This window comes from Meleagris gallopavo, chromosome 19 (genome assembly GCF_905368555.1).
Source record: "Meleagris gallopavo chromosome 19, MGAL_WU_HG_1.1, whole genome shotgun sequence".
Lineage (NCBI taxonomy): Eukaryota > Metazoa > Chordata > Aves > Galliformes > Phasianidae > Meleagris > Meleagris gallopavo.
This window is the reverse complement of record NC_139422.1, coordinates 1,337,143-1,362,357: the sequence shown is the minus strand read 5'-3', so window position 1 is coordinate 1,362,357 and position 25,215 is coordinate 1,337,143. Positions and strand designations below refer to the sequence as shown.

Below are 25,215 nucleotides of genomic sequence, written 5' to 3'. Positions count from 1 at the left end.
GGCGTGGCTTAGAGGACACGCTAAAGGGGCGGGGCTTAGCGGCCATGATCAAGGGGCGGGGTTCGGGGGGGGACAAGTCTGGGGGCGGGGCTTAGCGGACAGCCTCGTGGCAGTCTCGAGGTGAGTGACAGCGCGGGACCGTTTCGCGCCCTTTCTCTCCCCCCCCTCAGAGCTCCGCCGCATGAAGGGATGGCGGGCTCTTGCTGCTGGTGCCTGGCGGAGCCTCCGCAACTGCGGGGCCTCGGAGGGGAGGGGCTCACTGAGGGCTGCGGGCAGCGAGGCGGAGGTAGGGATTGAGCGGGGTGACAGCGCACAGCTCCGCATGGCGTTTGGGTGACCCGTCGCTTTGTCAGAGCAGAGAGTGGATGTTTTAGAGTGAAACTCGCATAGACAAACCCAGGTTTCTGTTGAAAAGAAGTATCGCTGGCGGCAGGAGCTCCCTCAGCAGATGTGATTCTGTGGGGAAGGGGTTTGGGCCCCTCCTTTCTGTCCGCTTGGCAGGGTGCGTTTAATCCAGCTCTAGTAAATGACTCACACAGCGATGCTTTCTGTCATGTGCGCTAAAATCTGTTAAACCTCTTTTTCCCCTGCTCCTCCGCACAAAAAAAAAAAAAAAATCGAAATCGATGTAATAAAATAATGCTAGAAGAATTAAGATTTTTCAGTTACTTTTGGTTGAAGGTGAAGTCCCTGCCAACAGTTCTGCGGTGCAGGGACAGGAAGGGGTTGGGAGGAATTTTTTTCTGTTCTCACTTTCTCTGCTTGCAGAACAGCTTCACATTTTGGATTATTGGGACACACTTTTCCTGAACAAAAGCTTCATGCCCGGGAAGGGAAGGTGCTGAGAATACTAATCTTTAACAGTCCTCTGGTGTAAATGAAAGAGAAGAACGGCCATGTTCACACAGAGTCTTCAGTCAGTGCCCTAAGGAGCTTTCTTTCAGCTCTCTTGCTTTCCAGTCAATGTTAGGTCAGAGAGGAGACAAAACTGATATATTTTGAAAGAAATATAATGCATTCTTCCCTCCTTTTTGACTTCTGTATTTGCTGCCAAGACTGTGCTGCCCAGCAGGAAGGTGTCGTGTCTGCAGGCTTCCAACCTAAGCCGTTCCATGATTCCTGCCTTCTCCACGCCTGTCTGAAGGTCACCCTGTCAGGTAGCTGTAACTTGCCTCAGTGTTGTGAAGTTGAGCTGAAGCAGATTGCCAGTGTGAGCTCCTCCAGGGATCTGTCAGGAGATCATTTGCAATCTTGGCAATTTTTCCTTAGAGAAGGATAAAAAGACTCAGTCTAGTTTGTTTTGTTTTGTTTTGTTTTTCCTCCTAGAAGATCCAGCGTTAGTAATCTACTCCACTGCCTTTTGTTTCAGTCTTATTTTCTTAAATGTTCCCAATCCAATCTCAGGGCACTTGAAACCAATGATTTTTTCATTAACCTTTTCTTCAGCTAAAAGCCAGAACCCTGTAATGCGAAGAATAAGGAAAGTAGTTACTGTAAACTAATTAACGTTCTGTTTTGTTGCGCTGCAGATTAACTTTCTAAAACCTTTCATTTCTTTTTATTCTGGAAGTTGCCTTTTCTGCTCTGGAAGCCAATCTAGAGGGGGAGGCTGTGATGAAATCTCTCTCTGTCTTTCCTCTCTGTTCCTGCAGACTCGGATGTCATATTCTCAATGTAGGTTTCTTCCCACCAGTTCACATCTGTGAGAATGCTGTCCCTTGAGCAGCTATGACTGCTAGTTAGAGCAATTGCTTATATTGAAAATATGTTGAGATTTTCTTCTTGCACTTCCACTTTGCATGCCTGTAACATTACAAAATCCCACAGTCTTTTTTTTTATGTCACAGATGTGAAAGTCATTTATAATCACTGTGCATGCACTGTTTGTTCTGACACTTGTCTAAATTAATATGGCAAACGGTGATAATTCTGGTCACAGGCCAAGATGTGCAAGTGACTGAGATCTTCTGTTCTTCGAGGATGCTCAGCAAATCCTGATATGAGGCCTGAGAATATGGGAGAAAATCAGAAAAAGGATGTAGCTGTTCTACAGCTGGCATTAAATGCACCAAGTTCTCTCCCATGACCTCAGGAGAACTGCATGACATTACAGAGCCTTCTTTTCCTGTGCATGCTTGTCAGTTATCAAAGATTCAAATCTCTTTCCTCTGATCAAGATATGTGAGCTTGGAAAATGACCTTAATGATACCTTTAGCTGATCTTTTGGCTAACTTGGGTAAGAGAAGGCCTGACAATCTTGGCTTTTTTTCTTTTTTGAAGACTTAATGCATCTCCTCTTGGGGGAGAGAGTGTGTATGGTAAATACACTTCCAGGCTTTTCTTCACATTATAGATAATTTAACTGGACTTGGATTTGTGGGATTATAAAGTACTTTCAGGCCACCTCTGTGATGCAGCGCACTTCCTCACGCTACGAGCTGATGCTTGTCAGCCTGCCAGCCAGCTTGCTGCTCCGGGAGCGTGGGGAAGCAGCTGTCTGGAAGGTACAGCCACGTGGTGGAAGGCTTCAACCTTTTGTGGAGTACTTGTCCCTATGACCCAGACTACTTCTTATCTGATTGCTGTTGGTGAGCTTGGTGTGGGGCAACCTGAGCAGCTCTTTGCTGTCTTGGTGTGTGCTGAGTGCCTGGCCTCAGTGCGCAGCTCAGCATGGCTGTGCAGCTCCTGGCTGGGTTCCTGCATATTGTGTCTGGACAGAGGCAGTGCTGAGAGCCAGGGATCTGATTAAGCAGTTCATACCTCACCTTACTTTTCCTGCTCTGAAAGGCTTTGTACTATAGAGATTTGACAACATATTGTCAGCTTGCCTGCATTTTCAAGCTTGCATCCTTTACTTGGGAAAGAAAAACACTAACAAATGGAGAGCAGACTGAAAGCTGGTGCTCCCAGCAGGCAAACGATCCCAGCTTATTCTCCTCCAGCCCTCAGGAAGCAAAGCAGCAGCACTGACATGCAGTGCTCCATGGGGGGCAACAAGATACCCTTTGTGTTTCTGATGTGGTAAGTCAACCCTTGGACATCAAAGTGATAAGGGAAGTAGCAGTGCAGGCTGCTGAGGAACACGCCCAGCCATAGGATATTATGGAAGTAAAATTCGCCTTAAGCACTGTTCTGTTTTTTCTCTATTGCATCTTTTATGGTCCCCTTGTTTGTCTGCACGCCTGGCTGAATGAACTTGACAAGAGACTGAGTCATGCTTTCCGTGTTCTCTGCCTGCAGAGTTTTATACAAATCAAGTTACCATCATGAGCCTGGCATGAGGCATTATCTCACAAGGAAGTACTGAATTGTTGTAATGTTTAAGGTGATGTCAGGTGAGACCGGAGAATGCTGGAAAAATGTTACAGAAACTGACCAATTGAAGCCTGAACAAGTTAAAGGAAAGAATTCCCGATGTTGGTTGTGTTTGTAAAGCCACTGTTGTGCTACTTGCTTCTTTGTGCAGAGCATGAACATCCTTGGTTATAAAATACCCTGCTATACACATAATGAAGGCTAAGACTTTTTCTTAGTGACGAAGTAGAACAGGCATGGCTCAAAAACATCTTTTGGCAATCTTGTGACTATTCTTAGTTTGCTGAATTAAGTAAAACTCTCCAGTACATCATGAGAATAGGATCACGTGTGCTGCGTACCAGCTGATTCCTTTTTGTGCAGTGCTTGAATTTGATCTTACTTGAAGCCAATGTCCCTGCAGTAGAAGCATCTGTATTGCAGAGCACAGCACTGCTGGACTTTGTGGAACTTTTTCACATTATTACTTTCATCAATTGCAGAGAAGCTGAAGAGTCGGGATTTGACTGAGACACATTATTGAATATTTTCTGAATATTGTCATCTTTTACCACCCTACCGCATCCCTGAAAACTGACCTGCTGTTCTGAAAATTTCACATTTCTTCAGAGTGGGGTCAATATGAAATGAAATGAAATGAAACTTGCTCAGTTATAATATCCAAAAGCAAGCAAAACACTGATTTCTTTGACAGAGAAATTAAAATTTGAAATGTGTCATGTGCAGTGTGTTTAAAAGTCATCTCTGCATCATGCTGAATCAATCTAGTAAGGCCAGAGAGTTCTAAAATCTCCATGAACCTTTGCAAAGGCCTTTAGCTGTTCCATGGAGCTTTATGTGAGTATCCCAGCCCTTCCTCTGGTCCTGACCTGGTTGGCTTCTGTCTTCTGCAGGCTGCATAGGCCAAGCAGTAAATATTTATTTTGAGTCATATGAAATCTTTGGCTGTAACAATAGGAATTGTCAATATTTTGTGAGGATGGTTTCAGCCATGGTAGAATGTAGCCAAAGTCCCTGCTGCTTCAACCCTCATCCTTGTTCTGAATACGTAGGAAAGGCTTAATATAAATATTTTCCAATGAGTAGATAACAGGTGGTAGATCTGGTTTGAAATAGGTTACAAGTTGGGCAATAAATGCGTTTAAAGCGGAGTAAAAGTGATCACGGTTAAATCTGACCAGCAGTTAATGATTAGCCTTTGATATAGATAATGATACTCGTTCTGCTTGTCAGCATTATCTCAAAGTTTAGAAACTTTGGTCTGTCTCAGGATTGTAGCCTGTTTGGAGAAGTCTGCTCTCCTGGAGGGCAGTAGATGGAAAATCTGTCTCTGGAATAGTAAGTACTTAGACTTTTTTTGTCTTTAAGTTCTGAATAATTTCTGCTTTGGATTAGCATCTCTGTAGCACTCCGAGGGCTTGAAAGCTAGATGAAAAAGGCAGTGTTTAAGGCTTTTTTCCAGCATGGTTTATTGTCACGCAGAGCTGGGATCAAAAACCTGTTGATGGCTATCAGTTATAGCTTTCCATGCCCTAGAGGTAATCTCGTCAGAAGAGTGTCATGAGACCAAGACTACTTCACTCTTCCAGAGGCAAGTTCCTTCCTAGAGAATGGGTTCATTCCCTTGCCTGTTTCTTGATATTGCAGGAGATCTTCTCTCTTATTGCGGTGAAAACCAGTGAACATAGGATTGTATTTTTGCCTCTTCAAAAGTGAAAATGTAGAGGTAGGCTGTTCTATGGACTATGGCTATGAATTTGTCCTCTGAACTCTTACAGGTATTGGCATGACTGTATGCCACATATGCCATACGCTTGCTGTTATCTGAGATCAGAGAGCAAAAGTAGAGAAGTGCCTCTGGAGATTTATGTGTTTTAGCCTTTAACCATCTGCTGAAACACAGATTGACGTCCTGGACTTAACTCAAAACACTGCAGAATGGATTTTGCTGATTATGACTTATGTTCTACCTTGCATTTTGCTCAGAAACAGCTTTAGGCTTCTTAAACTGGTGTTACAAACAATCAAGGCACAAAAGAATTTGTTTCTTGGTTCTTTTGTTTTATGGCACAGGTGGTGATGCAAAGTTAAGTGAACAGGCACGCATTGTACTCCTGTAAGCAGGGAAAACAGTGTTTTTCTAAAAGTCCCTTTTGCAAACTATTAGGCCATTAGTGAAAAGCCCACATTTAAAAGGTGACCCTGACATGCCAGGCTTGGAAATCCAAGTGTGTTCCCATGTGAGCTGACATCAACAGTGCATGGCTATTGCGGCAGGGCCTGGCACAGGCTGGAACAGACAGCTCCAGGGAAGGAGAGTGGTTGAGTGGCCGCCTTGTTGTGTCTGCACATGGGCCCATACCTGTTTGTAAACGAACAGCCACTTAACTGTGAAAAGAAAGGGAGGAGAAATTAGAGTGAAATGTGCTCTGGGGATTTTTATTCAAGGAAGCTCTCGTGTGTGGTAGATGCTGATGCATGATGAAGGTGTTGCTCTGTGATGAGTGTGTGACAGTGCTGGAGATGGAAGAGCGTGTATGAATTGCTTAGATCAATATGTTTCATATCATACGTGTGGAATGGATTCCAAAATTGGATTAACAGAGACTTTTGGAGAGTGATTTTCTTTTCCAGAGTCTAAAACATACCTGAAGGCCAGTTTAGAACTTGTATGACTGTTGTCTTTTCCTGAGCTAAGTCAGGATATGATGGTGAAAAACAGCCACAGGAGAAAAAGCTTATTTTCTATATGTGCACGTTTGTGTCTATGGCTAAGTGGTTATTAGCTGAACCATGAAATTAAAGCTATCTTTATTACCACAGCTCATTAGACATTGCCTGAGTTCACTGGAGGGAAGATTTCTCTGCCAAAGGATTCCTAGAGTGAAATGTTCAACAAAGGGTGCTTTTTGTTATGCTACAGATCTGGATCCAGGTCCATAAATGATGGCTTTTGCCCTCCAGAATATACAGCAGCTCCACATCATCTCTACAAGAACAGACAGGTCCTTCACACGTACAGTACATCAAACCACATGTGTAGCTGTTGTGCTTAGGTGGCAGTACGGTGCTGACCAGGCAATTTGCTCTAGCTGAGCCTGCTCGATTGGTGAAGGTAGACTGGATGATCTCAGGAGGTCTCCTAGACCTCAGCAGTTCTGTTACCAAAATTGCTAACCACAAATTCTTCAGATACAACATTAGGAACAGTAAGGCCAAGCGGAAGAAGGTCTGTCAGTCTTCTGAATCATGTGTTGATGGCTCTCCTTTATGTCGCTGTTTTATTTTTTTTACTCTCTGCATTAGTTCCATCTCCCTGAAACAGAGTTATTTATGATCTCACTGGATAACATTTGTGGTCTTTTGCCTGTATGAAAGGCCAGCTAAAGCTCTTTTAGGGCATGTTGAGTCCCACTGCATTTTTGCAACTGTAGAAAATGTTGTTTGCTTGAGAATGTGCTTGTTGGCTCCTAGTTTCATTCTGTATCTCCAAAGATTACTTTTCAATCTTGCAGGATTTAAGGCCAGAAGGCGCCATCTGAGCCAAGTCTGGTCAGAGCTGTTTATGGTATTTATACAGACGTGTGTCTTCTCACTTTATCAAACTACACAGCAGTGGTTTATCAGATATCGTCTTGCAAGTATCTTGGCTATTGTTCCATGTAGATGGACTGCCTCTGCGTGTGGCCACTGAATGGTCACAAACAAAAATATAACTCCTTACCCTCTCAGCAGGGACACCCTTTGTGTATGAGGCAAGCTGTCCCATCAGTACTGCAGGTGGCTTGAACCTGCAGGAATCTGCTGAATTTGTGAGCACAGTGGAGAAAGTCATACACAAAAGTGCTTTTGTTTTTTTGGTTTTCTTTTTCAGACTGAAATTTTGCCTTCATTATGTGTATATAAAAAAAGTCTGTTGTAGGGAGAAGAATCTGTGCTTGATGAGGACGTATAAAATAGGAGAAGAAATTGAGTGTGAGCTTCTTCAGAGATGGATTTTCTGAGGAAGCAGAAGTTGCCCAATATCTCCTTTAGGATAAATTTTCAAATGCAGATATTTTTTTTTTTTTAAGATTAAAAAGTTTTTGAAGTGTATTGCAAGGCTCAGGGCTCTGCAGTGCTTCAGTTCCTCAGCATAGGAGAAGCAGCAGGATGTGCTCCATCTCACTGGTCACCACTCCTGCACTCAGTTGTGTAACATTACTGCCGAGCACAAGGAAGTATCTATTTATTCAAGAAGTTACGTAATCTTGGAAAATGCAGGTCACAAAGAACTTCTTTTCTGTCCTCTTCATCTCTTCCCAGCTACCGTCTCGTTTCTTTCCACTGGTAGCAAGGAGGGCTGCACTGCTCACTTCAGCTGACAAAGAAGCACTATGAAATTATTAGCAAAGGAGTCCTGACTGAACATTGTGCACAGTAAGATTGTACTAGGCTGTTCTGGCATCCCAGCCAGTCCTGTTGGACCGTTGGGATTGAAGCCATCCTGCCTTATCTCTGCTTAAATACAGCATGGTCGCTGGGGGCAGGGGAGGTCCTCAGGTTTCTGTTCCATGTGCTGAGTACTGGGTGTGCTGAGAGCTGAAGACCAATTACCGCATCCTGCTCTGTGCCCTTGATGATCACAGGAAAAGAGATGGAGCTGAGATAAAGCAACCTGCCAGACTGCAGGCTCAGGGTAATTGCTTCAGAAACCTTAGACATGCATGAGAAGTGCTGAAGAGGTTCTTCTTTGGATGCCTCCTGGAACTGCCTTTGATGGAAACTTGTTAGCACTAGCTCTGGATTCATGCTGCTGTTGGCTGTAAGGAGTTTTGATGTCTGACATGCTTTTGTGAGAGCCCTTTTTATAAAGAAGTGGTATCATAGCATCCTCTCTCAGGTTTTAGCATTTCTAATCCTGTAGCGCATCCAGATGAGTGATGGAGCTATTGTATGGCATCTCCTTTGCTTTGGGAGCTGTGGGACTGGCACTGCTCCTCAGGTCTGGTGTCTTCTGAGGTGCCTCCGTTCTGCTCTTCCAACAAACGTCTGTTCTCTTTGGGTGGCAGGAAGCAGGAGACAGCTGCCTCATCCAGCTGATTGAGAAGGAAAGGAACCAGCAGTGCACAGCAGCAAGTACGTGATATGAAAGGTGGGTGGTGGAAGAAAGAGAAATGAAAACAAGCAGGGGGGAAATACTGTGTATGTACAAAAGGGAAGAAGCTCTTTGTGGTGAGTGCAGAAATCCTCAGCGTGCTGCAGAGCTTCAGAGCTTTGGCACCTGAGTTGGCATGTGGGTCTCCTTGATTTGTGAGGGGAGCTCACTGGAGTTGAGTGCTCCTCTATCTAAGCTGTGACAGGAATGTAAGCAAAGGGGGAGGTTTTGTGCTCAGAGATGGGCAGATGGATGTTGGGAGTGTTGAAGAGATCCTGCTTGCCTTTTAATTAGCACCACCTTTGTCACTGTTCAGATACACTCTCCACTGATGTAGCATCTCACCTTCTCTGAATACTGAGGCATTTGTTGGCGTACATTAGCAGTGAAACAACAGTGTGTGGCTGACATGTCTGTTCTGGCCTCTGCTTCTGGTCAGCGGGTGGGTGGCTGTGGGCTGGGAGAGCTGTGCTTATTTCCTGAGCTGCACGTTTGATTTGCTCAGCTTGTAATTATCAAAGCAGGCCACAGTTGGAATGTGCTCAGTTCCTTAAAGAAGTCCTACTGGGACTCTAGGTTAAAACTTAACATCCCTCAGGTTAAAAGTATTTGTGTTTTATCAGGGAGGTAGGGGATTATACTTGGTGTATTAGAATACTCCGTTCAGTACATGTTTCTAACACCTATTTCTCCAAAACTTGATCAGTATATCCTTCATGGCTGTCCTTTGTGTGATTAAGAACCATGCACACATGTGTCATCAGCCATCGTCAGCCCCTAACAGCTTTCATTATCTGTCTGTCACCCAAAAATAACTCCCTCAGGCCAACCTATTGTGGCAGATGTGTGCTCAGCAGTATCTGCAAAACCAGCACCTGTGGACAAGGCAAGTATTAGGGTGTATTTTGCAAGCCTGTATATCCTGTGGTGTTCACAGGAGCTGCCAAATCCAATTTCAGTGGCTCTCCTAGTGGCACATCCTTTGCTTTTGTATTTGTAGTGCCAGGACTGGGCTCTGCTTGCAACGGCATGGCAGTGGTCGAGTCAGATGTACTCACTGCTGTATTGTGAGCCCAAAAGCCAGTGGCACAACTTCAAAAACATTTTCACTTCCAGCACAATGTGCTGAAGAGACTGTGTTCTTCTCTTGGGTCCTGCAGAGGGAAAGGCAGCCTGGGGAGCAGGTGGAGGTGGTGAATCCCCATGGCTGTGGTCATTGTGGGAGTAATCTGAACTGCCCTATTGGTGACGGTTGAGAGGTGGCCAACACCAGCGAAGGAACTGTTTCAGCTTGATGTGGTTTGGGGCCCTTTGTGAGGACCACATTTGGGTCCTGATGTGAAGTTTCTGTGTATTACAGGTGCTTGAGCCTGGGCAGTAAATGTCAGGCTTTTCTTATGGAAGTGAGGTTGCAGCTAGGAGAACATTAGACTTTTCAGTTTTGCCACACTCCTTATGAGCATCCATCGTTTATAGCTTTTCCGTTTCTTGTAGTTTCGGTGTAGCTGGGCAAAAGGTTTGTCTGGAAAGGAGTCCCTCTGTTACTCAACCTCCCCAGCTCAACATTATTTTCTCCATCTGTAAGATCTCTTGCCAGCATTTAGTAGCTTTTCCTCCACTATTGTTGGTTTTATAGCTGCAATTTTGCTATGCAGAGTTGTTTCTGCAGCCTTCCACTTAATTGGGCCCGTTAGTAATGACATGGGCTGGCACGATATTCTGCTTCACGAAGTTCAGTGCATTGTCCTGTAAAGAACAGTCCGTCCTGAGATTTTTTTTCTTTTTCATGTTCAAAGATTTAGAGATTCCCTGGGGAGGCTGCATAAGCTGGAAGATTAGGAATGACCTCGTAAGCAGATCAAGCAGTCTCTAACAGAAGGTGCCCAGACAAGTTTGCTATGAAAATAAACTCCCTGCGAGGGACACGGCTGTAGCTGTGTTAGGAGGAAGAGCTCTGTCCCCTCCTCCAGTGTCAGGGATCATGCTGGATGAATGCAGTCCATTTTAACCTCAGTTGTGTATCTGAGTCTTGCTTTGGTTCAGTACAAAGGACTGACACTGATAGTTTTGTCAGCTCCTGTTAGCCTTAATTAAAAGTTGACTAATGGATGTAACTGCTGTGAGCTACCAAACGTTGTGCAACTCCTGTGTGAGGCAGCATCTCGGATGGAATCTGTGCTCTGAAGTTGGACTGCCAGTTTTTGCTACATGCAGGAGTGTAAAGTGATAATTTCTTGTAGTCTGTTTCTTGGGGAAAAACCATCCTTAAAATGGGAAGGACAAATATGTATTGGTACAAGTGCAGCTTGTGGGGAAAAAAACATAAGGAGTTGGAAAGTAAAATCCAAAGAAACAGTGGCAGCCAGGAGCCCTGAAGGGTAGAGCTTTGCAGCTCAGATGAAGTGTGAGAAAACAGAAATAGCAAAATGACTCACTTTGGCATGGCTCTTTTGGGATCTTGACAAGGCCCATGGGCACCCCTAACGCTCCCCAAGCACTGAGGATGGTGCCCATACTCGCAGAGTATTGCTTCCAGCCCTGGGATCTGGCCATCTGCAAAGAGCCTCAACTTATCTCTCACCCTCAGACCTCCTAGCGTGGGCTGCACAGGCTTTGTTCACCCTCAAGTCAGAGTTTGTTGGTGTGCCCTTAAGAAAACAACATCTCTTAGCCTGGACAAAAAGTCAGTCTTATGCATGGTTTAGGAATGATAGTGATTCTGAGATGCTGTGTGATCTGTTGGCACCGTCAGCATCCCTGGCTGGGCAGCAGTGGTTCCAGCCTGAGGCCTTTGATGGAGGTGATGAAAGGATTAATTCTTCCATATGGCTTTCTCCCATTATGCCACTTGCGTTGTGTGTAATAGCTGCCAGGAGCCGGTCCCCACGTGCTACTCAGTTGACTGCATCTCCTTGTAACATCCTCACTGCTTGCAGCCCCCCTGTGCTTCACATTCTTCTTTTGAGGATGAGCACAACGTGTTGCTGGTGATGTTTGCCCACCATATCCTGCACTCAAGCCAGACATCCTTCAGTCTTCTTCCTTCTAGATCTTCTAAAGCTTACGGAGGAAATGTGCCCTCTGCTTCTGTGTCTGTAAGGCACGTTGTATTAAATTACTAAAGAGCAATCTTCAAAGTGTGCCCATAGAGCTTGAAACAGGAGGGCGCTGGCTGGTGTTGCTGGATTCCCTTGTAGTACCAACAGGTTGAATTTGTGTGTCCCTCAGGTGTGCCTCTGAGCAGCTCTGAAGTGAAGCCTGAGATCCTGAAGGAGGAGCAGTAGGTCCACAAGCTAGGAAAGGAAGTGGTTAAAGTTGTCCAGTTTGCCAGGAAATGGAATTGACTGCAAGCAGTGCTTAGGTCTTACGACAAGCTTGGGCCATTCAGTGAAGGCCACGGGCAGAGCCAGGGAGCGGTGCTGTAGCGTGTGCAGACGCTCTGCTTCTCCTCCCTCCTCTACTTACTGCATTGAGGCGGGGGGGAAAGAAAAAATTGGGCTTGAGGCTGTGAGCTCAGACCTGAGGTAACTCAACTAGTCTGCCAGCCGGACTGCTGTGAGTAGAGCACTGATAACTTTGGGCTGCCTTTTCCATTACTTACGTCTTTCATATGTAGCATTCCTTTGCGTCGTGCAGGACTGGGCTGTACGTGATGCGCAAGCAAGAGATCTTTGCCTTTCCAACTGGCTGCTTTTAGTATTTTTCCCTTGGATTTCTCTAGAGTGTTTTTGTTTTAATTGTCAGTAAAGCTTACCAGGTATTTTTCACTTCTTCTTCAGAAGGAGAGAAGGACCCCCTCGCCCAGTTCTCACTATCGGAAACACTGTTGGAGATACGTTAGGTAAGAATCACTCCAGCAGAGGAGCAGCAGGAATCTGGAGGCTTCTACGCAGAGCCAGCTGATCAGCAGGGCTGTCCTGTGTGCTGCTGCTGCACGGAGCCCCTCTGCCAGCACTCTGCTGAACAAATCACTGGTGTGAGGGAAGCTGGAGAGGTGTTATTTAGAGATTCAAGTCCTATTGGGCAAAGCCAGTGGAATTAGTTTTATTTCTTCCTTTTTCAGAACTGGCGTGGGAAGGATGGGGCACTGTTTTGCAGGGAAGAGTTTGCTGCTGTAGTGAGCAAAATTCATCTATGTATTCATCTAGGGTTCCATCGTTAATCCTATTAGACTTCTGCTTTGGAGAGTGGCTTTGTTCCTTTTGAGTCTTACTCTAAGGAAGCTCTGTGTGTTGAGTTTCAGGCTGAGCTGGCTTGTAAAGCTTTCTGGGAGCTTGGCAGACCCTTCTCACGGTCTGTCCTGTTTCTGCATGTCTTGTGTTTCTTATTAAAAGCTGCATCACCTTTGGGTAGCTGGAAGGGAGTTTACCATGGAAAAATATATTTGATGATTTACTAAAATTTGGCAGAATTCTGTGTTAACTCTTTCCAGAGCAAAGCCACAGTAGATTGGGAACCTATCACAGAGAGTGTACATAATGGCAGTTGTCTTGTGGCTGAGACCTGCTTCAGAAGGCGGCTTTATGTTTGGCATCTCATCAGGTCCAGCTCCTTTATCCTGTTTCTGTTGTGTGCTGGCACAAGATCCCTATCTTTCCTTCATTTCTGCATTCCCTGAAGCTGCTACCATGGCCTCCCTGCGTGCATGAAACTGGAGAAATGTTTGCAATGGGTGAAAGTTAGTTCTGATGCTGAACCTGAGCTAATAGTTTGTTGTTGCCAGATCCTGTTCCCGTCTGCAGGATTCTCCTAAATCATACTGGTTTGCTGAGCGGTGAAGGTGGCATTGCAGTTGAGGGATAGAAATCTCTTGTGTGAACAGAGCCTGCCTATGTGCTGAGGTCTGCCAGCTCAAAGCAGCACAAGTCCTGCACAGAGCTCTGGGTTTGGCTGTTTTCTCTGAGAACTGGAGGGGTCGCAAAATGGAGGCTGTGGCTTCTCTGGTCTGAGACGACAGAGCCCAGAGGGAAAGGAGTCCTGGGAAGAATTTCCTCATTCTTTTGCCCTGTCCCACCCTGTTTGTTTTCTTATGCAGTAGATTACTGCAGAGTGAAAAGAAATCTTTGTGTGCGTGTCCCTGGTTACAGTGCAGCACCGAGGCAGGTGTACCATACGGTCTGCACCTTCAGGTGTGCAAACACTGAGAAATGCAGGAGCCTGGTGCAGCCTCTATCTGATCCAGATCCCCTGGCCAGGGTGCTCAGGAGCCTACCCCAATGCCTCTTTCCTTCTGTGCAAACATGAAACAGGCAGCAGTCGAGAGATCAAGTCATCTATTCAGACAAAAATACCTACTGTTGAAATGTTGAGTTTGCACAAGACTTAAACCTATTTAGAGAATTTGCTGCAATAGAAATTTGCATGTTTGTGGGTTTTTTTTTTTTCTTCCCAGTTATGGAGTCAGACTTGTTAAAAAATGGTGACTTTGTTTCATGGCCAGTACAGCTCCATGTCAGTCAGCTCCTGTCTGCTAAAGCAAACCAGAGCTTTGTGACTTGAAATATTTGCCTTTAATCTGTTCTTCCTGCTGTCCCAGATACTGTTTTTGAACCCAAGATACAGTTAGAGACCTGCCAGACTGTAACTCAGACTTACTCCACTGGGTTACTCCACTGGAAGTGATTTATTGTTAAACAGTTTTAGTCCACGTGTTACCAGAACATGTAGCAGAAAAAAATGGCTGCAGTGTCTCGGTGTAGCTTATTTTCTCTTACATTACTAATTCCCGTGCTTTTCAGTATCTCACAACGTGTCTTTCAGTGGTAGGTAACTGCAGCAGGGAGATGGATTTGGTGTCAGAGCACCAGTGTGGAAAGTTGCTATGCTGGTGAGCATCAAGCATGGCCTTTCTAAGCTGTACAGGACCCTGCCCAGCCACATGTGAATGCTGCCCTTGTTGGTAAGGCTAGTACTCTGTAAACATTTAGAGAAGGCACATGCTGTTTTTCCTTTTCTGAAGACCAGTGACAGTAAATTAGGAAAAACTGGTCACAAACCAACCACAAAGGAAGTTTTTAGCCTGATAAAGAAACAGCTTCTCTGGAACCTGCGGAGTTTGAAAGAAGCGTAACATTCTGAAATGAATGAGTAATAAAATTGGACTGTAGTCATTAGTGAGAGCATGTAACAGCCAAAGCAGAAGCTATGGGTCGGTCAACTGAAAGAAGAGGGAAGAGAGATTTGGGCCAGAGGAGAGGGGAAGCTCTTGGTTTACTTCATTCCTCTCATGGGACTTATCTTTGATCTCGCAGTTTAAACCATGTTGGCTGCTCTTCCTTCTCTGCTGCAGAAGATGTTTTGAAGCGTGTTTATCTTGGCAGATGATTCTTTTTCCAGCTGTTTGTATTTTGGAACTTCAGTTCTAGCTCTTGAGCATTTGGTCTCAGAAAAAAATGGGATCTTAAAAGCTTTGCTGTGAAATTTGTGCTATTTGCTCTGCAGGTGTCCTTTGGTAATGCTTATCTATGTCAGGTGAGCTATTTATTGCATTAGTTTATTTTTTTTTTTCCTCCTTCTGAACATTTTTCTGAGCTGTTTTTCTGGTCTCAATGTCTAAGTAGAGATTAGAGATGATACTGGGTACAAGATATTAGCAGAAGTGTGGACAGGGAATACATTCTGCTTTTAGGCAGGACCAATAGACTATGAGGTAACTTTCCAAGCAAGTTATTGTGAAGGAGCCTGATACGGTAAGAGATATGCTGCAAACTTTATCTGCACGGAGATGTAGAAAATAACCTGAGCCATCTGTTGTTGATACAGCTAATACTAGCTGACTTGAATGCAAACAGGTACTTAATTCCATTCATTAATGCTGGTGTTTGCAAGGAGTGTTAATTCTTTCTCTTGCTCTCCTGCACTGTAGCTTCCTTGTTCCCCTCAAATCTTCAGCTTCTCTCATGGCTCTTTAACTCCAAAGCCTTCGGAGGCCACCTCCTGTCCCTTCTGCTCTGCAGGGACACAGTGACTGTCCTGAGCCCCCAGCGATTCCCACACAGCTCTGTTGTAAGGTCACTGTCACAGACTGAAGCAGTTCCACTGGCAGCTGCTTGCTGTTTGGGTTTTTCGTTTGCTAACACTGCTTTCAGTTTGGAAACCTTTTCTAGAGTTTCACTTTGTAGTTTCAGTCTGAACCCATCTGTTCAAACACCCGGTGTCTTTTAGGTTACGATGCTCTTTTCTCTGCAGAGATCATTTCTCTAGAAGGACTAGTGCCCATCTTATCTCTCTCCTTTTTTTTTTTTTTTTTTTTTTTTAATAACAACTTAATCAGATAACGTATCTGTACTTCATGACTTCACTTGATTTTTACCTGTGATCTGTGCTGGGAGGGCACATAGAGTTCCAGACAAGTTCTAGTGCAGCAGTGTCAGTACTTACCTTCAGTGACGTCTGACCTGCACTTTCTGTCACTCTGATGAATGTGCTGTTTCAGGACTGACTGGTATTCCCAGATTGTTTTTCCTGTTGCTGTTTCTACCTGAAGAACTTTCACTTCACACCAAGAATCGTTACAGGTTATCCATCCCAGGTTGTGCTGAGGTGCAGACTGAGAAGCCATGGGCACCACTTGGTGTGCTTTTATTTTTGATGTAGTATGTCCAGATGTACGTGATTTGCAGTAACCTGATAAGGGATTTAGACTGTCAGCCTTCTGAGTGTTTCTCTCATTGTTTGTAATGTGATTAGAGGGGAGATGTGACAAAGTAAAGCTCATGGAAATGCAATTGCATTGCCTCTGGCTGTTGCAGACCTTTGCCTGGCAATAGGTCTTGTACCACCTAACATAATTTCTTTGTTAAACATGTTCCCAATAAAAGGCATAACTGTCAATTAAGAGAAATACTGTAATCTGATCCTTTAGTATATGCAATTTAAAATGGAGCTTGAGATATTTTTTGCCATTTGCACGACTGCAATTGAGAAGAGACAGGGTTTTTTTCCTCTGACAGATAAGAAGTGTTCCTTTGGCTGAGCACTTGTCCCCTTGTGCTACCTCAATCACATTAGGCTGTTTTTCTGGCAAGAATGTTTAGGATGGTGCAGCAACGCAGTGCTGTAAAGCTGCAAGGGACACACCTCCTTTATATTTTCCTGCTTGCTTTGCTGTGTGTTCTCTAGTTGGAGTGCAGGACCAAGGGGATACTCCAGAAATTTATTCCTAGGCAGTAGTTCTCAGGCTCAGGCTTAAAGTATTTTCTCTTTCCATAGCAGCAAAGAAACCATACTCTGCTTAAACAAGTGTTGCTTCCTACTAGATTTTTCCCCTTTGTTTTTCAGGGTCCCATTTTTCTTCGTGCCTTTTTGAATGCCTCTGCAATAAAGATGTCTCACCACATGATGAACAGCTCCACGTTGCCGACCACACATCCTGAACATCACCATTCTACAGCATCTCCAGGAGGTGGTCATGGATCTGGGATGATGATGATGGTAAGTGGTTAGTCAGCATTAACCTCAAGCTTTTACTTGTTTGTGGTTCAGGGTAACTTGTCTTGCTATTCAGAATTGGAAATTTAGCTTAGCTGTGAAAGGCATGAATCAATCCAGTTAAACACAAGCCCTAGTGTGGTTCTTTGATGGTAAAGGAGTGGTAGGAGGTGCTGTGCAACATGAAATGTGTTTCAGAGCTAGGGATCCTATGACAAAACACTCTTCAGCGAAAACCTTTCTAGCAGCCAGGCTGGGATCTGTTCTCTAGAAGCTGAGAGCAGAGATTCAAAGCGAACATTTTCCTGCAAGAAAAGGAGATGGACGGAGTTTGCCTGGGCTATTAGTAAAAGCCTTAACCAGCACTGAGAGGAATGCACATTGTTGTAATGGTTTGTGTTGACCCGCAAGCAAAAAAACTCCCTGCCCTTTTTCTCCTGAACTGTAAGCACCTGCTAGGCTTGTGGAGCAAACTGCTTCAGGGCTCTCTGCCACATTGGCAATTAAGGGTGTCTTGGTCCTGAGTCCTGCTGCTCTAGCTGACTTTGATGTAAGCAAGTTCAGACTTGTGTATGCTGGCATTACTAAAGTTTTGCAGAGATACTGGAGTTTCCATGGAGGTGACTGTAGGCTCTGTGCCACTGAAAACGTTCTAGGTACTTTTTCAGGTATCTCCCTTTTTAAAATATCTTTGGAGTGAGTCTGAGATTATTAAAACATGGCTTAAACTCCAAAGGGAGGAGAGAGAATGTGCATTTCAATTTAAAATGAGAACACGCTCCAAAATATATTTTGTAAACCTTTATTTGAAGTTTCCCTGCTAGTCATATGTCCCAAAGAGAAGCACTGTTGCTTCTTCCATTGCAAGCATATCATAGAGGAGAGGAAAGGATTAGAGCATCCTCCTCTTTGTGAACATGGCCCTGCACAGAGTCCAGTAGTGCTGCTGGAACTTGCTGATCATCATGATCATGATCATGCAACATCATCGCTGATGGCTCCTCTGGAGGAGTCTCAAGAGCTCCTCAAGAAGCTCACCATGCAGTCTCCCAGCTATGTACTAGCATTCTTCAATCTGTTAATTTCTATGCAGTTCTTTACAAGTGTTAGGTGTGTATCTTCAGTGGATAATTGATGGACCCTGCCTTGCCCTGCAACTGAAAAGTCTGATTAAGCACATAAGATTTTGAATTGACATTGCTCATAAAATAGAGAGAGAAGGAAATAAATAGATGTAGCATCTTAAATCATAGAATGGACACATTAATGTATGCATATTTCCATTCCTCACTGGCACTGAGTAACAGGCTGTGTTTCAGCTGCAGTGTATGTGCAACTAGGCTGTAACACTTTTTTGTGAGCTTTTTTCTTTTCATGAAAAATATTAAATTGATTTAAGAAATGGTTGTTTTACTTCTGCACAGGGGTAATGAATGTCTGTTGTCCTCAAGACATGCTAAGCTGCAGTGTATTTACCTGGATGGGAAGATTATATGAACTGTGGCTGACCTGGGATTGCATCCCCCCTTCTCACAGTATTCTCTGGCTAGGTTCAGGAACCCTTATTTTCACCCAGGGGAGGCTCTGATCCTGCTTTTTATGTTTTTTACTAATTATTGTCCCTTTATTTAGGCCTCTCCTTCTCCCATAGGGTGTTGAGGGGTTCCACAGGGAGATGATAGTCTGCTGGCACTGTGCAGGAATGGGCCAGCAGAGTGAGTACAACAGAGTACAGCCCTTATCTGTGTGAGCTCATATGAAGCTGGTGGAGAACTGCTGTGCGCTCCAACCAATGAGAAGTCGTGGAAAGGCAAGGTTGAGCTCCACAGTGACATTCCCAACTCCTGAATACTGCTATGCTGAGGAGAAAATGAGCTTAAAAAGCAAAGAGAAGGCTCTCTTCTAGAGCGGGTACCTTGGAGGAATATGCCTTCTGCGCAGGGGCACTACCTAAAAGCGCTACCCACTAGAACTGGAAACTGCAGCATCTTCAGCCATTCCTGTGTTGTGTCTGTTCTTCAAGTCAGTCTTGAGACCAACTGAAATGATTTAAATTCTTGTCACAGCAGCAGTAACCTTCGCTATATTTTTGTGAGTCCATCTCAGCATGAGCTATTCAGGCTCATCTTTATGTTCTTTATGTCTTGGGCAGGCGATGACTTTCCACTTCAGCTATGAGAATGTGCCATTGCTGTTTTCTGGTCTTACAATCAATACTCCTGGAGGTTAGTAACACTGCTTTGTCCGTTCCAAATAAAATAATTGCAATTAAATTTGAATGTTGCTGGAATTACCTTTTTATGCTAAAAATATCCACACATGCTGCAGCAAATCTGTTCTAAATGGTATCAGTCGGGTGAAACAAAGGAAGGTGTTTTATATAGTTCCAGAGTTTGACTTGTCTTCCTAGCTAGTTTCAATTAATGGGTGAAATTCCAATTAGTGTGTGGGTTAAACTCACTTTTACCATCTGTATGTGTATGCCTGGTGCCCAGCTGTAAAGTGTGCAGTGTGACATGGTTCTTGAATCACACAGTGTCTTTTCTGATGTGTTTCGAAGCAAACGTCTTCTGTTGCACAGATAGAATAACATTTCCTCTTTTGTCAGAAATGGCTGGTGCTTTTGTGGCTGTCTTCTTCCTAGCCATGTTTTATGAAGGCCTTAAGATTGCCCGGGAGTGTCTGCTCCGCAAATCCCAAGTCAGCATTCGCTACAACTCCATGCCAGTGCCAGGTCCCAATGGCACCATCCTGATGGAGACACACAAAACTGTTGGGTAAGAGTCTCGCTTCCTTCTAAGACAAATCTCTTCAGCACCTGAGAAAGGCAAAAACTGGGACAGAACAAACTCTGCAAAGTAAATTAAATTCAGGCTTGGATGTTGCTTGAACTGCTTTGCCACCCAAGATGGAGGACAAAACAGGGAAAGCGGCAAGGAGTCAGATGAGCTTTTTAAAAAACACATTTTGAGGAGTTCCCAGGAACAGAATTTGGGTGTTATTACCAGTGACTGACAGAAAATACTTAGAATCCTCCTGTTGACAGCATCTACTCAGGGAAAAAAAATTAAAAAATTAAAAAAAAATCTGCTTATTTATGAAGGGAAAGATAAACTTCAGAAGTTTTGTTTCTCAGCTAAAAGTTTTGTCATCACAGTGAATGCTGAATTTCCCTTACTGTTGATAAGCTTTGTGGAGAAAAACACAATTACAAGTGACAAATGCATGTAGAAATTTGTCCAGACTGCTTTATCTTCTCTGCCATTTCACACCCACCTTGGCATCTCATCAGCCCGAGAGCTAAGTTTTCTCATAAGGAATTTGCATTTTCTCTTCTGTGTCCATGGATGGATGCTGACTGTTCTTTGGGTTTTGTGTTCTCAGGCAGCAGATGCTGAGCTTCCCTCACCTCCTGCAGACTGTATTGCACATCATTCAAGTCGTGGTCAGTTACTTTCTTATGCTGATCTTCATGACATACAACGGATACCTCTGCATAGCCGTGGCAGCAGGGGCAGGGATGGGTTATTTCTTCTTCAGTTGGAAGAAGGCAGTTGTTGTGGATATCACTGAGCACTGCCATTAATACTGGAACTGCCCAGAAGCCCCTCCATCCCACTGCTCTCTTAAAATGCAGCCATCATGAAGACTGGATCATCCTAAGCTGAAAGAAAAGACATAACAAACGTCTACTGGAGTTCACCACAAGTTCCTAGCTGGGGTGCAGGGATGTGAGAAACTGGGATATGCGAGACCCCCATGCTGCAAGTGGGCAGCTCAGGAGTCCCAAGATAGCTGTTCTTGGCTAGGATTTGCTTTAGTCTCTGATTATGCCATGACAAAAATGTAGAGTTTATTCTTTTTTTTTTTTTTTTTTTTAAAGAAACATTTTATTCCTAAATTGTAAATGCTTGTCTGTGAGGATTTTATGAACAATAGTTAAAAATGGGCATCACCAATGGAGCCAATGTGTGCAAATGGCTATTTTGTTTTTTTAATATGTACACAATGCCAGTGGAGATCTCCCTGGCATTGTGGCTTCTGGGGCCAATGACACCTTCTAACACAGAGGTTTGCAGAGGAAGACGTGCTGCTCATCAGACACACTCAGGTCTGTCCCAGCAAGTGAGAACTTGGACGGAATTATGTGAGCCCTGTGCTTTGGAGGGTCGAGATGAGTTTGTCCTCCAAGCCCACCATAGTATGAAGAATGTTGCTAGATTTCAGATGCATTTTACTCAGTGGTTTTACTCAGCTTCAAATGATAACATTTCAGTTTGGCTGCTTTCACATCCCAGTCATTGCAATGTATGGAGTAGATGCAGGACAAAAATTGTATATTTACAAGGCAAAAAGATTTTAAATAGACCAATGAACCTGTATTGACTTCAGGTTCGGTTGCACCTGAATGTGTATAGAGCTAGACTTCTAGCTTACTAATACTAATTCTGTAAATGAAGCAAGAGATAAATAATAATTTAATTACACTAAAAGTAAAAATGTCATAACAGGGTGTTTCTTGAGTGAAATGGGAAATAAAATAACTGTGTTCCTGTAAGAGAGAAATTTGGGGAAGAAAGAAACATTAGGGCTACAACAGCCCTCTATTCATTCAGTTAATTTGGAGTTGCTCAGGCTGATTTAAAAAAAAAAAAATGTCAAAAGTAAACGACTACTCCTTAGTAATCATGCTGTGACTTTGTTAGCTTGGAGGTGCAAGAGTTGACAGTACCAATAGTGGACAGCTGTAGTAGCACAGTCAAGAACTTTCCATTCAAGCTATGAGCTTTACACATTTCACAGGCAAACCAGGGTAGCTTTCTGGATGGGTGGGGCCCAGAAATTGCTTTGGGAGCAGTTTTGGTTTAGCACTTAGTTGTTAAACTGCTCCTGTTCCAGAAAGTTAGAGTACAGTGCAAAGCAGAAGTCTTTTCTGCCCAGGATGCCCAATTTCTGCCTGTAAATGGCTGAAAAGGGGTATAGTGGTATTTTTAGATGGCTAAGGCAAAACAGGCACCACTTGGACTGATAACTAGGATGTGCCACGTGAGAACAGGAAATCCTTTTGAGAACAGGAAATCCTTTTGAGATTTAAGTGTCTGGGCACACAGCAACAGTTCTTTTCTCTGAAGGTGCTACTAGTCACGCTGTTACCAGCAGCAGAGTAAGGAAAGCTGACCTTTGTGAAGAAGGGTTTAGGCTTTAGCCTGTGTGCCTTATGCAGCCAGGCCCACCCTTCTGTCTGTGCTGATGCTGCTACCACCAATGGAGCCTACATTCTTTGCAAGGCAGTGGGAAATCTGTGGCTGCTGCTGCCTGGCATCCTGCTCAGCTCTTGAATTGCACCGTCTCGAGTTAGCCTTCCTGTGGGTGACCACAGGTATTTAATTGTTCGTCTTGTTTTCTTTGGGCAGGGCAAATAATGAACAAAGGAGAAGAATTAAAAGCAAGCTCAGTTTTACAGTTTCTTTCTGTAGCAAATTTGCATCTGAGTGAAAGAAGCAAAGCAGTTTTCACAGAAAAGTTCTGGACACCTCCTGATAAATAGGAAAAGCTCTTCGAGATCTCTGGAGAGAGTTATGTATATAGCAGACTGCAGAAGGACAGAGGTAGACCATAGGATGCTCTTTTTTCTGCATCTGTCACAAAGGAAAAACCTGAGCCTCTAAGCAATCATATTTCTCTGTGAGAGTGGAATACAGACTCTTCCAATCTCTATGTGTGAGCTGTGAGGAATCTTAGTGCTTGTGAGTGAAACATAGCAGCTGCGTGGTGGAGTTGGCTGTGTTCTGAAAGAGGGGGAGACCTGTCCTGTAGAGACCTCATCCCTGATTTGAGTTCAGAGCTGATGTTCTCAGCACCAGTCTGTGGTTTTCCTTGAACAAGCTATTGCTGTTGCAGGGATGTGTGACTGCAGTGTGTCATATACCTCTTATATATAGATCTTTCTCTAAAATAAAACTTCTGCTTGACTTGATCTTGCTATCAGTGAAGCTTTTTAGCCACCTTTCCTTTTGCATTCAACTGCCCAGACTTGAATTCTCTGATTATTCCAAAAAGCTGTGGCTTTTACAATAGAAGTTCAATTCTGCTAGCTTTTCTGCATCATTGTACATGCATCCTCCCTTGAAATCATCTCTCTCTTGAGGATGAGTAACTGTTGACAATCCAGAAAAGCCACGAACCTCCCTGCACCCCAGCCTCCCTCAGGCCCGCCAGATGCCACCAGCTGCTCTGTTGGCCCAGGCTGCTGTTTGCTTCCCCAGACTGAACAAAACCTGGCCACTCTGATGATGACTTGCACTGACTGCGTTTGATGCAGTCCTGGCCTTTATGCTGGCTGTATTTAAAGCTGTCCTGTTGTTAACACTAAACTTGTGTTGAGTGGTGCTTGGAGGGAGATGAGGACTCTAATAATCATTAGACTTGAGTAAATTCTATTCGTATGCCAACATATGTAGCATGCTTAGAATTGATTCCCATGTCTGTCTCTGAGTGCACCCTGATGTTTTGTCCTGACACGCTGTGCCTCTGGATTACCAGCTTGGAAGAAATGCACAGGGTATCCAGGCTGTGTTCATCTGTGGGCTTCTGTGGTTTTTCTCCCAGTGCCTTCTCAGTTGGTCTGGAGCCAGTCCCAACAGATCCAAAAGGACGGATAGTTTTGTTTACAGTGGACTGTCACTTTTGATTTTACTCTTGCTCTTTGTGAAGGTAACTTGTCTAGTAACATATCAAAGATCTCCTGTATATAATTAACTAATAAAATAGATTGCATTTTACCGATGTGTGTTTTAGAATCAATCATCAATGCAGAGACTGCAGCTATGGTGAGGGCCAGCATCATTCAGTGATCTACAAGTGTCCGCTTTGCTGACAAAAGACCCAGCAGCCACAGAGCTGACGTGGGCTGCTCCTGCTGCTTTTCTCTGGCATGATTCCCCTGTGCCTCTACTAACAGTGCAAGTGAGCAGCAGGGGCTGAGCATCCATCATCCTGTGGCTGCAGATCATAGGAACTGCACCCCCTGAGCATACTGGTCATCAGCAGGAAGCTCTGAAGCTGCTAGAATGGGAACGTGTGAGATAGCTGTGTCAGTCCAGTTAAACTTCATAGAGCGTGAGGAAAGTAGAGCTGGAACGGGGAATTAGCATTCCCCATATCTGCTGCGTGGATCTGAGGGAGTGGTGAAAGGGTGTGAGCTTAGGGAGCTGTGCAAATGAGCCTACCTGCTGGGTGGTAGTGTCTGTACACCAAGGAATTAGTTTCCCTCCCAGTGTTATTATGGATTGTTCTCATCCATATGTGAGACATGAAGCACTGGGCTGATTTTTCCTCCCCTGTGCAACCAAAGGAGGCTCAGGGCCTTTTGTTCCTTCCAAAATGTTTCCCTGTCAGACTCAAGGCATGCTAGAAATGCCGAACAGCAGAGCAGTCCCTTATCATTCAATGAAGCGTTAAGCTCTGCTTTAGTCCCGATCGCGACTTTCCAGTTTAAGGACCGGTTTGAAGAGTTTGAATTTCTGCGTTTCCCCACCCTGACCAGAAATCTGGTGCACCCACAACAGCAGAACTGTGCTGTCAGCTCAGCCAGCAGCTGTGGGGCGCTGCTGCTCTCCTGTCCCTTCTCAGCGCTGTGACAGCTGGGAAGCGGCTGCCCTGCGCTCCTCGGGTACAGCTCGGACGAGACACGGGCGGCTCTTCTAAGCCTTCCCAGGCGGAGCAGCATCTGGGAGAAACCTTCCTGTGCTCGCTTCTAAAAAAGAACGCATTTATTTAAAACAGCACAGCCGCCGCCTGCCTCTCACACGTATGAAGGCGGACGGGGGAGGGCGGACCGCCCGGGGCGGCACAGCGCCGCGGCCCCGTCAGAACTCGAAGGTGCCGAAGTGCGCGGCGCGGACGCCGGCCTTGGGCTGGGGCTTGTAGCCGATGCGGTCGTTGATGATCTGCTCCCGGCTCTTGTGCTCGCTGCCCAGCGCGATGCCCGCCGCCTCCTCGCCGGCCGCCACCTCCGCCTCCTCCCGCTGCTTCTTGCGGCTCTGCGGAGAAGAGGGACCGCGTCAAGGCACGCCGGGGGCCGGGCCCGCCCAGGCCGGCCGCCCCCACGGGCCCCGCGCGCACCTCCAGGTCCTTCCGGACGCCTTCGAACTCCTCGATGTCGTCCAGCTTCAGCTCCAGCCGCGTCGGCTTCCGCCGCAGCATCACTCCCGCCGCCGTCGATCTCCCGGCCTGCCCCGCGCGGCGCCCCACCCCTTCCGGTCTGTCACCATCTGATCCGCCCCTTCCGGTCTGTCTCGCTCTTCCCCGCATCTTCCGGTCTACCCCATCT

General features: G+C 45.0%; 2 protein-coding genes across 13 annotated transcripts; one reads left to right on the top strand and one right to left on the bottom strand.

The window, feature by feature from the left end:
* Window positions 1-64: 64 nt before the first annotated feature.
* SLC31A1 (solute carrier family 31 member 1) lies at window positions 65-23,665 on the top strand. Of its 12 annotated transcripts, XM_019621358.3 has the most exons (7): window positions 72-120; window positions 1,056-1,157; window positions 12,233-12,294; window positions 16,734-16,886; window positions 19,036-19,108; window positions 19,492-19,660; window positions 20,268-23,665. In XM_019621358.3, the coding sequence occupies exons 4-7, from the start codon at window positions 16,779-16,781 to the stop codon at window positions 20,467-20,469; spliced, it is 552 nt and encodes a 183-aa protein (XP_019476903.1). In that variant the 5' UTR covers window positions 72-120; window positions 1,056-1,157; window positions 12,233-12,294; window positions 16,734-16,778; the 3' UTR covers window positions 20,470-23,665. The 12 variants fall into 12 exon arrangements, with proteins under 12 accessions (XP_019476906.1, XP_010719048.1, XP_019476903.1 ...); XM_019621361.3 differs by lacking the exon at window positions 12,233-12,294 and having other exon boundaries at window positions 65-120; XM_019621360.3 differs by lacking the exon at window positions 1,056-1,157 and having other exon boundaries at window positions 76-120.
* A 972-nt stretch (window positions 23,666-24,637) lies between these two features.
* On the bottom strand, window positions 24,638-25,176 carry CDC26 (cell division cycle 26). Its single transcript, XM_085239359.1, has 2 exons — window positions 25,008-25,176; window positions 24,638-24,925 (listed from the first exon to the last, which is right to left on the bottom strand). Exons 1-2 carry the CDS (start codon window positions 25,086-25,088, stop codon window positions 24,752-24,754), a joined length of 255 nt encoding a protein of 84 aa, XP_085095485.1. The 5' UTR covers window positions 25,089-25,176; the 3' UTR covers window positions 24,638-24,751.
* Window positions 25,177-25,215: the final 39 nt, after the last annotated feature.